This window comes from Typopeltis vanoorti, chromosome 19 (assembly GCF_054136105.1).
Source record: "Typopeltis vanoorti isolate ZY-2024b chromosome 19, IOZ_Tvanoo_1.0, whole genome shotgun sequence".
In the NCBI taxonomy this organism is placed as follows: Eukaryota; Metazoa; Arthropoda; class Arachnida; order Uropygi; family Thelyphonidae; genus Typopeltis; species Typopeltis vanoorti.
The window spans coordinates 42,182,115-42,196,513 of NC_143567.1; the positions used below are offsets into that span (position 1 = coordinate 42,182,115).

Consider the following 14,399-nt stretch of genomic DNA (forward strand, 5'->3'; position numbering starts at 1 on the left):
GAAGTAAGTCACAAGGTGCTAAATCAGGTGAATACGAGTGATTCAACACATAAACTTGGTTTTTGCTCAAAAACTATCTCACAATGTTCGAACAACGAGATTGTGCATTATCGTGCAAAAGTCACCAGTTGCCTGCATCACGATATTCATGCCATACGCTAAGAATTCTCACTATCATTTGCTTCAAAACTTAAAGATAAAGCTCACCATTGACTGTTTGGCCAGACGGAACAAATTCTTTGTGGATAATTCCCTTGAAATCATAGAAACAAATCAGCATTGTCTTTACTTTTGACTTCTCCGAGTGACTTTTTTTTTCAGATGCCACTCTTCTGGTGGTCTCCACTCAGCACTCTGCCACTTTGTTTCGGGCTCATACTCAAAACACCATGTTTTGTCACTGGTAATGATCATTTCAAGGAAGTATGAGCGGTTTCAATGACGTCCTTACAGTGTTCAATTCGATACATTTTTTGGTCATCGGTCAACTTGTGGGGAACAAATCACAAATTCAATTTACGAAGGCCCAAACTCTTGGTCAAAATGTTGTGCACAGTCGATTTGTTCCCCAATTCATCTTCAATCAATCTCACGGATGATTTTGGGTTTTCTTTGATGAAATCACTCACTTTTTGAATGTTAGCGTCACTCAGTCCAGTTTTTGGATGACCCGGCTTTCCGTTGTCCTCAATGTCTGATGACCGCTTTAGCTACTCGTAAACTTGAGTACGGGTTAAACATTCATCACTGTATGCTTTTTGAAGCATTTGATGCATTTCAGTATAACTTTTACCAAGTTTAACACAAAAGGCAATCAACTCTCTATTTGAAACTCATTTCCTGACCGTTCGTCAAAACACAGTCATTCTTGGCACTATAACTCAACTTCTAATGAAACAAATGTCATAAACAGTTGACACAACTCTAATGAAGGTTGCCTCTTTTGACAACAAAAAGATACAACATATGGCACCACTAGTTTCTTCTATTTGCAAAAAGTTCGGTTTCTTTTTGGACATAGAGTGTATAATGTTATGCATTATGGGAAGGATCACTACCCATACCGGTTTCGACTTTATCTTACCACTTTCTTGATATTTATTTTCTATGTTCTTGCCAAAGTCCTCCAATGACTTTTGTTTAGCTAGTTTTACACAGTGTTTCGCTTTCTTACATTTGTCTCTGTATTCTCTAAGAGCAAAAGCTGACTTATTTGCCAGGAACTTTTGATATGCTTTCTTCTTTTCCTTCACTGCCTCTTTAACTTCCTCTGTCCACCATGGAGTTCTGATTTTTCTATCCTTGCAGACAACCTCACCAGATGCCTCTGGCTGAATCAATCAATGTTTTCTTCAAGGCTTGCCACTGAATCTCCAAGGTTTGATTCCTGTTCTCAAACTCTTTCATTTTTCCTTCAATAATCTTTGTATATTTTAGTCTACAGTTCACAGCTGAGAGCTGCTAAACTTTTATTCGCTTTAAAACTTTCTTACATGTTATTATTTTCAATATGAAATTCAATTTTATCCTGCTCAAGACTAAATAGTGATCGCTTCCAATTTCAAATCCTCTGTACACTCTGGTGTCCTGGTGTCCAGGGAGAAAACATCACTATCAACAATAACATAGTCAACGAGACTTTTCTTATTCCTTGCCTCTTCTCTCCATGTGTGAATTTGTGCACATTTTTATGTTGGAACATTGTGTTAGTAATAACCAGTCCATGTACAGAGCAGAAATCCAACAGGTATTTGCCATTATTATTAGATTTGCTCTTTTCTCCAAATTTTCCTAAAATATTTTTGTATGTCTGACAATCATTTCCTACTCTGCTATTTAGATCCCCAACAAGGACCAGCTTTTCCTTTTTCATTGTGTCATTTGCTTTCTCTAAAGTCTCGAAAAATTCCTCCACTTCTACCTTAGTAGAACCTTTTGTGGGACCATAGGCACAAATAAGTCTCATTGTCCAGTTCCCCATTCTGATATTTGCCCACATCACTCTACTTGAGACTGCCTGCTATTCAAGAAAATTAGCCTCGTGTTTAGTTTTGAATACTATTGTTACTCCTTCTTTTCCTTGATTGTCATTGCCTGAATATAACATTTTGTATTTATTGCTCAGAAAGATCAAACCAGTTTTTGTCGTTTTTGTTTCAGTCACCCCTATTATGTCGATCTGGTACTTATCCAATTCCTCAGCTAGCTCCATTTCTTTGCCATTCAAGCTTCTTATGTTGATAGTACCGATCTTGAACTCTGGTGATGTTAAGTTGGGGTGGTTTTAGGATTTGTTCCAGTAGCTGATTTTTAGCTTTTTGCCCTGGTGAATGGAGGCCTTGTTTAACCAGGTGATGCCCCAGCCAGCGTGAAATTCTGTGATGTAGTGCCATCATTTTTTATTTTGGGTTACAGGATTATGGAAGGTATTACTAAAAGTCTGCTTTTTGTCAAGTTACTTTATAGCCACATGCTTCATACATATTCATCTTGTTGTGTGTTACATATTAACTGGAAATGAGATTTCTAAAGTAGTGGGAATATACAGAAATGCAGCATTAACATCAATTTACTTTAGGGTTAGACAAAAATACTTATGAGCTGTCATACTTGTGACATGAATTGTTGTAGATATTCATTATTTCTCTCTGGCTTCAGAGGAGAACCAAATAGTTTTTTGTTTTGTTTTTTAACAAGCTGTCAGGTCAGTGATTTCACTCACCTTAAATGAACAAATATTATTATTATTATATTTATTCATTTAAGGTGAGTGAAATCATTGACCTGACAGCTTGTTACAAAACAAAACAAAAAACTATTTGGTTCTTCTCTGAAAAAATCAAGTACTTAAAAGTACATTCTCCTTTGAGATCTACCCTTTGTCATAAGCAAATTACTGTTTCCCATACTTAAGAAAAACACTTTTAGACAGTTTGCTTTCTTATCAGAAACAAATTTATTTTGTTTACTGTCAAGGTGAAGCCTTTCAAGGTTCATTTGAAGTTTATGAAAATTTTTGAACTTATGTTTTTAAGTAATAAAATAATTGCTTCAAAAAATTTCATGAAGTTTCATCATACAACAGTATTACAATGTTAGTTTCAGAAGTATTGTACTAAGGATATATTAGCATACAATGAAGAAAGTAGGAAATAAACAGAAATTAGGTGTTTCAGTTTATAAACAGTTTTATCTGCTTAATAAGCTATAAGCAGATAAAAACATATATGAGCTTAAAGATTCTTTAAATTCCATTGACCAAAAAAGCATTTCTTATAGCTGATAGAATGTCAGATTTCTATTTTATAAAAATTACTAAGGTACCACATTTATCTTGAGATTTTGCACTAGGCTGACTGGAATACTTTTTCTTATCTTGCAAAATTTCATGCTGAAGCAGTCAGTAAAACACCTATCAATGAAGCAGTGAAGTAGTAACAGATTATCTTGTCCATGCAGGCAACAGCTGCAGTTTCAAAAACATCATCTTGATTTCCACTCTATCAGAAGCCTTAGTGAAACCCAACCCAGAGTGCCAAGTTGCCAAAAAAAGATCAAGCGAAAGCATGGAGTTTATTTGATAGATACCCTACTACATTAATTATATATTTGGTTTAATCCTTTATCCAAGTGTAAGCAAAGTTTGCGGCTGAAGTATTTTCAGGACTGGGGCAACCGTGGTAATGGTGGTATAAGTTCTGATCACTTGCCTTAGTATCCCATAATAAATCAAAGCACATCTCCTTGTGGACATGTATACTGCTAAGGGAAGGATCACTACCCAGACAGGTTTCGACCTTTATTGAGGTCTCATCAGTGGAAGCCAGACCCAGAGGTGGTGATACTAAGGTGGAAGTAATGCAGAAATCATGTAACCATATACCAATTGCCAAAAAGTGTCAACACCTTATTATTAAAATTCTCCAGATTAGAGATAGTTGATGGAACTTTTCTACCAATGGTTTAGGGTCATGCAGTCATTTGTTAAAGAGGAACTAAAAAGAGTGCTTTTACTATCTCACTCCATTGCAGTAGGTCCTGATGACATCCATTATGAGATGATAAAACATCTATGGATCTTCTTCTCTTACTATACAACAATACTGTCAGAGGAAGTTTCCAGATGCTTGGCATGAGTCAATTTTCCCAAAGCTAGGAGAGGTTCCAACGCAAGCAAACAATTGTCAACCTGTTGCTCTTACCAGCTGTCTTTGTAATATGTTGGAGAAAATGGTTAATGCCGGACTTCTCTGGCATTTAGAAACTGATATTCTTTCCAATATGCAGTGTGGCTTTCATAGACATCATTCAACTTTAGACCATTTGGTCCATTTAGAAACATCTGTAAGAGACTCATTCCTAAAACAAGAACATCTGTTTCATTGTTCTTTCACATGGAAAAAGCTTATGATGCATCCTGGAGATATAGCATATTAAGACCTCACTATAACCTAGGTCTTAGAGGACACCTTCCTGTATTATTATTATTAGACCTTCAGGGAGTCAAGTACTCATCAAGGGAAGCCATACATCACTCACACCAGCTGTCATGCCTTCTCTTAAGCTCATTCACACTAGATGCACTCACTACTTCAATAGGTAAACTGTTCCACTCATATTTCTGTGAGAGAAAAATCTAGCTATTATCCCTTTCTTAACTGTATATAAACTTAACTTTTACAGATATCCCCCCCCCATCCTCTCCACACCTTCTATATAATGAAAAATTCCTCGCAATCTAAATTCATTAATCCTGATATCATCTTTGTAACTCATCCCTTTGGAATCTTGGGCACCAAATCTGTGCATAGTAGTCCATGTGTAGTTTTATCAAGACCATGTAAAGAGGAAAAATTACTTCCATATCCTTACATATCAATGTTTGTTTCAACATTGCAATTGTTATCTGAGTTCTGTTTGTAATTTTTGTTATGTGTCCTTTGAACTTCAACATTCTAACCACCATAACTCCAAGATCTCCAGCCTCATCAGTTACTCTAAGCATAATCCTACCAATATAATATGCTGTTGGATATTGCATCATGCCAAAGTGCATAATTTTACACTTACTAACGTTGAGTTGTAACTATCATCATTTACCTACATTTCCACTTATTCAAATCATCCTGTAAATGCTGTGTCATTATCATTTCTGATTGCCCTGCCTATCTTTGCATCATCAGCAAACAACTAAAGATCTCCATCAAGTCCCTTTCCCATATCATTAATGTACAGATTAACAACAATGGTTCAAGGACTGATCCCTGGAATATATCACTAGTCACCATAAATCTAGCAGATTCACATGCCCACATATACCACTTTCTGATACCTGTTGGTCATTCACCGCTTATCCAACCAGTAGTTTTTATTTCAATCCCATATTCTCTACTTTATGCAACAGCCTTTCATGTGGTATCCTGTGAAATGTCTTTGCAAAGTCCAACAGTATCACAATATCCATTCCCTTTATCCAACTCAGCCTTAACATTATTGTGAGCAAATTGCTAAGACATGACCATTTCCATGTGCAAGTTCTTAGTAATGTCTATAAAATCTGTACAATTACTCTAGAGATGATAGGTCAATAGATGCATCAGTCTTTTCACCACCCTTGTGTAATGGGATCATATATTTTTTCCCATTCTTTGCCAAATCAGCTGAATATTCCTTTAGTGCACAGCCAATATCCTTTCTGTCCCAATTCACAAATTCTTATTCAGGTTATCCAACAGCTCTAAAACCTTCTCATGCATCCCTATCTCTTCATTCAGTATAGTTGTTAGCTATGTTACATACACCCAGTTGATAGATCTTGGTGAAGTGAGCACTCATTATTTGAACTGCCTCATCTTCTGATACTAGAGTACCAACCATCTACATTCAGTAAAGTTATTCTTCCACATTTATTAAAAACTTTCTGTCTAGTTGAGTCTTCTAAGTGGGAAGTATGATATCTCATCCCTATCAAGAACAGGATGTTCACCGAGGCTCTGTCTTAAGTGTTGACACTCTTTGCTGTAAAAGTTAACTCAATCACTGAACAGCTTCCTCCCCACTGTAAGCAATGTTCTGTATGTTGGTGACTTCACAATTTACTATCGCTTCTATGATATGAGGATAATTAAAGGCAATTTCATCAAGCAGTTGATTATGGGCTCTTAGTAATGGGTTCAGGTTTCAGCAAAAAGTGTCTGTGTTCACTTCTGCAATAAGTGCACTCTTCATCCATATTCTGAGTTAAGAACGGGACAAACTATTATTCCAATACAGTGGAAGCTAAGTTCTTGGGACTGTCATTGACAGAAAACTTGCACACATATGTCAACTAAGAGAAAAATGAGAGAGCATTGATTTGCCTACACATTCTATCCTCTACTGAATGGGATGTGGATTGATCTTCATTGCTTCATTCTTATTGTGTGCTTACACATTCAAAGATAGATTATGGGTCTCATGTCTATGGTTCTGCAAGGCAGAATAGCCTGAGATGGTTATATCCCATCCATCATTGAGCATATGGATAGCTACTGGTGTCTTTTGCAAATCACCCACTTAGTCTTGATGTTGAAGCAAATGAACCATCTCTATCACTTCAATAAAAACAGTCTTCTCTTAACTATGCCCTAAAAATAGTCTTTTCCATAACATTCCTCATTAACTAGCATGTTTCCTCTGCATTGGAGAGCTCAATATCACATATGTCCCTTTGTTATGCTTGTTAAAGAGATTATGCAAGTTATTGGCATAAGTGTTGAAAACATTATCTGCACCAAACACAATAGCATTGCTTCATGGCAGGTTTGCACTCCATCCTGCACCCTCTCACTTTGTCAACTACAGAAGCCTCATACTCCATCATCTACCTACCTGCAATTGTTTAATGCACACTTTATTCATCTGAATTGGCACTTGTAATTAATTCTGCAATTTTTTCTTAAAACATGTTACAAAGTGTCAATTATCCATCATCAGTTCATACTCCAATTTCAAACTCACTGAAGTAACTTATTTTTCATCTTCATTGATTGATTCCTGTTACTTTTTTTTTGTGGTGTCATACTCACAAAAAGCTGTAATCCTATAGCACATTTGATACTATAGGTAGGCTGGGTTAGTTAATTCAGAATCCCTGCTCTATAGATCAACCATTGAACTTCTCAAGTCATTCATTCATTCCTTCAATAAGCAGAACAGTAACTCTTTCCTATTTGTAGCTTGAAGTGGGCCTACAATTAGATGTGGGATTGATATTTTAAAACAAGTATGGAATGATCCATACTTGTTTTAAAGAATCTTAGAAAATATTAATCTCATAACTAGTAGCAGATTATGTTCCTTTGAGGCCCTAGGTGCAATTTTGTCATAAGGCTCTTTACGTAAAAGTGGTTTTTTATATTGAAAAGACAATAAAATCCTTAAATAAGTTTTTTCTTTATTTATAATTATATTTGTCTGGTTAGTATTACAACTTACAATGTTATCTTTCTTGCTTTTAAATCTGCAAATTGATCGTTAATGTTATAATTTAACATATTAACTATATCATTTTCTATAAACATTATAGAGTCTGCCCTGAACTATTTCTTAAATAATTTTTTATTCCTTTTAAGACTGAAAATAAAATAGAAAATAAATATTAACTATCTAAGAAATATATTAGAAAATAAATAAATAATAAATATAAATTTTCACTAAATTTTTAGAGGCATATTATCTTTTTGCTATTTTTGAGACCCCTCGAGATGACGAGGCCCTAGGTGCGTGCCTAGTGCGCCTATTGGGTAATTCACCACTGCTCATAACTAACTTTGATGTTTGGTGCCAAGACCATAACATGACCAGGTGAGGACACTGCTGAATGGCATGTACAATTCATATGATCTATAGTCTATAGCCTACCAATCCAGCCATCCATAACTAGCCTGTCACCCACATTTATTATGAAATGTTGAGTTAATCAGATTATCAGTTTACTGGACCACAATGCAAAATACAGTTTGGGACGAGCTTCTGTAAGCATGATTCATTCATGATTAACACTAGTACACAATATTTTATCATAAATTTGAGATTGTTATAATATAATTTGGATGATATCATTGATTGCTACAACAGTTATACTTTCATTTATATTTAAAATTGTTTGTTTTCAAGCTGTTTAAAGCCATTTGCTTCCAATGTTTTTTTTCTGTTTATTCACACTATTTTCTTTTTATTTTATAAAGAAACTGTATTAACTATTGGAATTAGCTAATATATATATATATATATATATATGTGTGTGTGTGTGTTTTTTTTTTTCAACTTAAATAGGTTATTTGAAAAAGCATCAAGTAGATTGAACCTTTCTGCACTTATTGGTTTTCTTGTGGAACTGTGTGCTTCCAGCCAAACTCAACTTTTTTCTCAGAATAGTTGCAGATTGCCTCTTTCAAATTGCCATGGTAATACATTATTGCTTTATCATCTAGGAGATCTCATGTTAAGATGTGCAAGAGGAGGTAGACCACTTATTCACATTATGAAAGCTTGGAGTGTGGCAGCACCGCATTTTGTAGAGGTAGTCTTTGCTATTTTTTGAAATAATTATTCATAATTATAAAAAGAATTAAAACTTGGAAGACTAGTATTACATAAGCTTATTCTGATAATCTGTTGACAGTTTAATTAACCTAATTTTTTTTTCTGTTTTGTATCTTCTCTGAAATTGAATTGCAGTAGGTATCTGTGAATTCTGTGCTGACTTATTTGTTGTGTGGAGATCTGTAAATCCTGTATCTTTGAGCCAAGTTCAAGTTTGCTATTAAATTGATGTTTTTCTAATAAGATACATAATAAATCTTCCAAAAAAATACCAAAATTGATTCACAGTATGTTCTAAAACATGGCCCGAAGTTATGCATTTTGGATAGACTAGATATATAATTGCTGAACAACAAATAGACTTTTCCCTGAATGTTATAAATAACTGGTGTAGAAATTGTTCTCATCAAATATGAGGAGACAATATTATTGTGAAAATATCATAATTCATCTGATTTTTAACATTCCTACTTCCTGAACAGTATACCTATCAAAAATAAATGTTTCCTCCCTTTAGGATAGATGTGCCTTTTTTTTAGGATTGTTTAAAAAAAAAAAAAAAGCATAGTCTTCTCAAACCAGTTTTTTTAGTTATCTTTTTTAAAAATTTGGATCATTGTTTTTTTTTTATAAATAATTTTTTTTCAGGATTCTTCATTTTATAGTAATAAAAAAGGTGTTTTGTACTAAATGCTTTGAAGTCTCAGAAAAAAAGCTGTGTTTTCACTCAGTTTGTGATTCTTGATAAATCTCATCTGTTAAATATGTCCCCAGCCAGCCAAGATTCAATCCCAGGATGTGCTGGGATTGAATCCTGTTACAGATATTAAGGTGACCAGTGGTGATCAAGAACTGATCACTGAACCCAAGGATCAATCTTTACATTAATGACCTTGGATAGGTCATTAATGTCAGGACACATACACAACTCACCTCAACCTACAGAATACCAACTTCCACTGCCCTAATTCTAATCTCTAAGCCATCCTCCATTGGGGTTCAGATAACCTCATCAATTTTAATACCAATAAAACCCAGTTCTGCTTATTTCTCATAAAAAAGAACTCTTTTTTCCCAGTATTATTTTTGACAATACCCAAATTTCCAGACAATCTGAGATTTCTCTCTTTGTAATTACCCTGACATCAAGCCTCTCCTGGCATAAACATATCACAACCAATGCATCCTCAGCTTAAAAAAAAAAACTAGGATTTCTCTTTCACTCAAGACGTTACTTCACTCCTGAACAGCTGTTAACCTTATACAAATCACAAATCTGCCCAGCTGTTGAATGCTGCTCTCACATAAGGGGGGCGTGATCCTTAAAAGATCTCTCAAAATGCTTGACTCAGTAGAGCAATTAGACTGATTAATGACCCATCTCTTATTAATTCATTCCCCCCACTTTTGCAGTGATGTTTGGTTTCTGCAATACATATGTTCTACAAATACCTCTATGGAAAATGTTCATCTGAAATAGCATCAATAATTCCCCCACTAAGCTCATTGGAACGTGCAGCTGCTGCTCAACATCCCCTCACAGTGCACCTTGAAACCCATAGACCAAGTTTCTTCTCCTCTTCCTTCATCTCTACAACTGCTGTATTGTGGAACAGTCTCCCCCCTGTTGTGTTTCCCAAGGAATACAGTCTTTTAAATCAAATGTAAATAAGTTCCTCCTTTATCAATCCACTACCCATATATGGTATTAATGTACTATAGGTTGATCAACTAACCTCTCATGTATACACTCAACATAAATAAAAAAACTATTTGCTGATGATGATGCAAAGATAGACAGAGTAATCAGGAATGTTGCTGATATGCAGTATTTGCAGAATGATATAAATAGGTGAGAATTGTGAGCATGTGAAAATGGCTGAAAGTTCAGTGTTAGTAAATGTAAAGTCATGTGCTTTAATGTAATGAGATATCCAATGACGTATATATTGGTGAGATTATGCTAGAAGAAATAGATCAGGCTAGGGATCTTGGAGTTTTAGAATATAGGAAGTTGAGGTTCAGAGGCCATATAACAAATATTGCAAATGCAACTCTGAGGATAATTACCATGCTGAAATGAACACTGACATGCAAGAAATAAGGAAATCATTTTGCCTCTTTACAAGGCTTTGATCAACCTCTCCTAAACTGTTGTGCACAAATCTGGTCCACTAGTTTCTGAAGTGATAAAGATAAATTGGAGAGTATGCAGAGGAGGATGTTAAAGATGATATCAGGACTGTGAAATGTATATTGAGGAGAGAGATTAGAATTTCTGGACTGCAGACATTAACAAACAAGAGAAAGAGAGGTATGATCTACAAACTTCTAAAAGGGTCAAACATGATACATGGATTGTTTCATATTTTGGAGGTTGGGAGAGAAGGCATCCATGGAAGTTGAGAATAAATGTTATGATGGGGATGAGAGCTAGATTTTTCTCTTGTAGAACAGTGCATGATTAGGATGGCTTGCCTTTTGGAGCTGGCGAATGCGGATATTTTGGATTTTTCTATCCTTGTAAACTGTTTCAGAGTTTGCCACTGAGGCTTCAGTTAGTTTGTGTTTTTTTCTTTTCAAACTTCATTTTTTCTTGAATAAGTTTTACAAGTTTAGTCTATAGTTCCCTCTAAAAGTTGCTTGACTTTAATCCTTTTTAGAACTTTTTCTTACATATTTCTTTACAGTATAATATTCATATTTATACTGCTTACAAGTAAGTGATGATCACTTCCTGTTTCAAATTCCTTTTATGCTCTTATAGCCCTGAACCAGCCTGAAGATCTTACTATGAATGAAAACATAGTAAGACTTTTCTTATATACTCTGTGTCAATTTGTGCACATTTTATCATGTGTTAATGACAACTTGGCTGTGCTCTGAACAGAAATCCAGTGGGCTCTTCCCATTATTATTAGCGTTGCCTTTTTCTCCAAATTTTCCCACAACATTCTGTATGCTGGGGATTCATTTCAAGGAAGACCAGCTTTTCCATTTTCTTCATTGTTCAACTGACTTTTCTAATGACTCAAAAAATTCCTCTTCTTCGTTACTAGAACCTTCTGTGTTGACTATAGGCATAAATAGGTTTCTTGATCCAATTTCCCATATTGAAATTTTCTGCCAATGAAGAAGTTTCTTTAGTTAAATGCTATTGCCACTCCTTTCTTTCCCTTTTATTATTTATCTGGATATCACATGACTTCATCTCAGTAACACCAATTATGCCTGCATGTTACCTCTCTAGTTCTGATTTGACTTCTTTTCCATTGATATTTCTTATGTTGATGGTACCTGTCTTCAATTCTTCTGACATTAAATTTGTTCCAGTAGCTGATATTTTATTCACATTGGTTTCCTGACGAAAACATCAAGAGCCTTGTTTAACTGGTCAACACTCCAGCTCTCATTACATTATGCTATGTCGTACCATCGCGTTTGTTTCCTGTTTATGCTGATACATTAAAAGAAAGTTTTTTCACTTAGCTACAAAATACTACTTGTATATAGAAAATATATGGCTTCTGCATTTTTTTCAACCTCGGTGTCTTCCTGGATCTAACTTTCACTAATGAGACCTCAGTAATGGTTGATACCAGTCTGGATAGTGACCTTTCTTATAATGCATAACAATATACGATACATGTCTGAAAGGGAGTGATACTGAAACATTTGATATGAAGTCAACTGCTTCTATATTCAATAAATTAAAGATGCCAGGAAATTATATTCTTGGTCTAATCCTTTATCCAAGTGTAAGCAAACAAAGTTTGCACATGAAGTAACTTCATGACTGGGCAACTGGTATATAGAGGCTAATGACCTCACATCACTTTCTTTGGTATCCCATCCTATAATGCAAAGCAGATATCCTTAAGGATATGTATAATGCTATGCATTATAAGAAGAGTCACTACCCAGATCAGTTTCAACCTTTATTGAGGTCTCATCAGTGGGAGCCAGACCCAGAAGTGATACCAAGGTTGAAGTAATGCAGAAGTCATATTTCCATATACAAGTAGCAAAAAGGTATCATACCTTATTATTAAAATACTTTGGATTAGAGACAGGTGTTGAAACTTTTCCATTTGGTTATACTATAAATTACAAATGCCAAGAAATTATATTCTTGGTTTAATCCTTTATCCAATTGTGAGCAAACAAAGTTTGCATGTGAAGTAACTTCATGACTGAACAACTCGTATATGGAGGTTAATGACTTCACATATGGAAATATCACTTCTGGGTCTGGCTCGTACTGATGAGACATCAATAAAGGTTGAAACTGGTCTTAGTAGTGACCCTTCCCATAATGCATAATTCATAAGGATATGTACTTTGCATTATGGAATACCAAGGCAAGTGATGTGCAGCCATTAGCCTCTATACACGAGTTGTCCAGTCATGAAGCTACTTCACATGCAAACCTTATTTGCTTATACTTGGATAAAGGATTAAACCAAGAATATAATTTCTTGGCATCTTTAATTTCTGTGTACAATTATCTTCACAACAAGTAGCCTAGTTGTTGTGAAAATGCTTCACATGCAGACTTTGTTTGTTTACCCTTGCATGAAAGATTAAACAATAATTTTTCAAGTACAGTATTATACAATTTGGTCTGCTAAGTCCCAAGTTGCCAGATATTCATCCCATATTGGATGCCTACTAATGGGGCATGCTTTGTTGAGGGTGAGGATTGGACATTTAGGTGATTAAGCCCTATTCAATTCACTGCATTACTTAAAAGTTTTAGTATGTCGAGATTGTCGGAGTCAGATATCATTAATGCTGCTGAAATACTCTTACAGGCTGATTTGGTTCTGGCTGTCACCATCCCATCCAAATCTAAACATTTGTTGCTAATTATCACATAAACTTGAATCTAGATAATGTCTTACTGAACCAATCATCCCTATTTATTGTTGGTCTGCTTTGTTTTACAGTTGCTTAATATTGGTGAATTCCATTTGGTATGGGCATATGGAATTATTATTAGCCTATGAATATAACTGCCTTGAGGCCTACGTGAATAGATACAGCACTATCTTATTAAACCTTTTGTTGATTGCAATATATTTCATCTGAAAATTGTCTGTATGCCTCTGATGGCTGTTTCTAAAAAAGTTTGGTCATTTTAGTGAAAATGAAACTGGATGTCATTACTACCCTCATTGTAAACTTGGAGATAGCATGAAATGAATGATATAAGCTTTAAGTACTGTACTCCCACAGATGTGAGACCCCTTTGACACTTCTGTGCATGTCAGAAGAAGGAGAATCCATTCCGATAATGGAGTAATCAATCCGTATTGTGATGAGTTGCTTATTATTACACGTCAGAAAATTAACTTTTCTTTTATGAACATTGTAGTTTTTAAAGTGGTAACGACTTTGCTTGTATAACAGTTGGAAAATTTTACATATTTTATAAATTTTACACATGATTTTGCATAGTGATTTCTTTCTCCTCTTCAGCATGAATTGACTCTTCTTGGCATGTTGCCAGACTAGGGTCTCAGATATGTGGTCAGACAGTAGGTCTCTAAGAAGCCAAGTTACTTGTCCATGACAAGCTGTCAAGCCTAATTCAACAATGAAAGGTAGGATGGGATGGTGTGAAATTGAAGAAGTAATGTAATGAGATTTTTGAGTTTCTCCTCAACAAGCTTTCACTTTTGCAGAGAATGAAAAATTTAATTATACTACTGCTTTATTACATTAATATGTTTAATGGTACAAGTGCATCTTACATTATAAAGCAACTTTATGGCTTACATGTATAGCAAAAATTATATAGAATTTTATTT

The 14,399-nt window shown here is 34.9% G+C and overlaps 1 protein-coding gene across 4 annotated transcripts in view; it reads left to right on the top strand.

The window, feature by feature from the left end:
• The window catches only part of LOC150096041 (brefeldin A-inhibited guanine nucleotide-exchange protein 3), a 377,536-nt gene that overhangs the window by 208,996 nt on the left and 154,141 nt on the right, over positions 1-14,399 (top strand). For all 4 annotated transcript variants that reach the window (XR_016549919.1, XM_090408931.1, XM_090408932.1 and 1 more), the window contains exon 24: positions 8,317-8,563. Coding sequence is in view for 3 of the 4 variants with exons in the window: in XM_090408931.1 (XP_090265057.1) it covers positions 8,317-8,563 (247 nt within the window). In the remaining variant the exon portion in view is untranslated. The remainder of the gene's footprint in view (positions 1-8,316; positions 8,564-14,399) is intronic.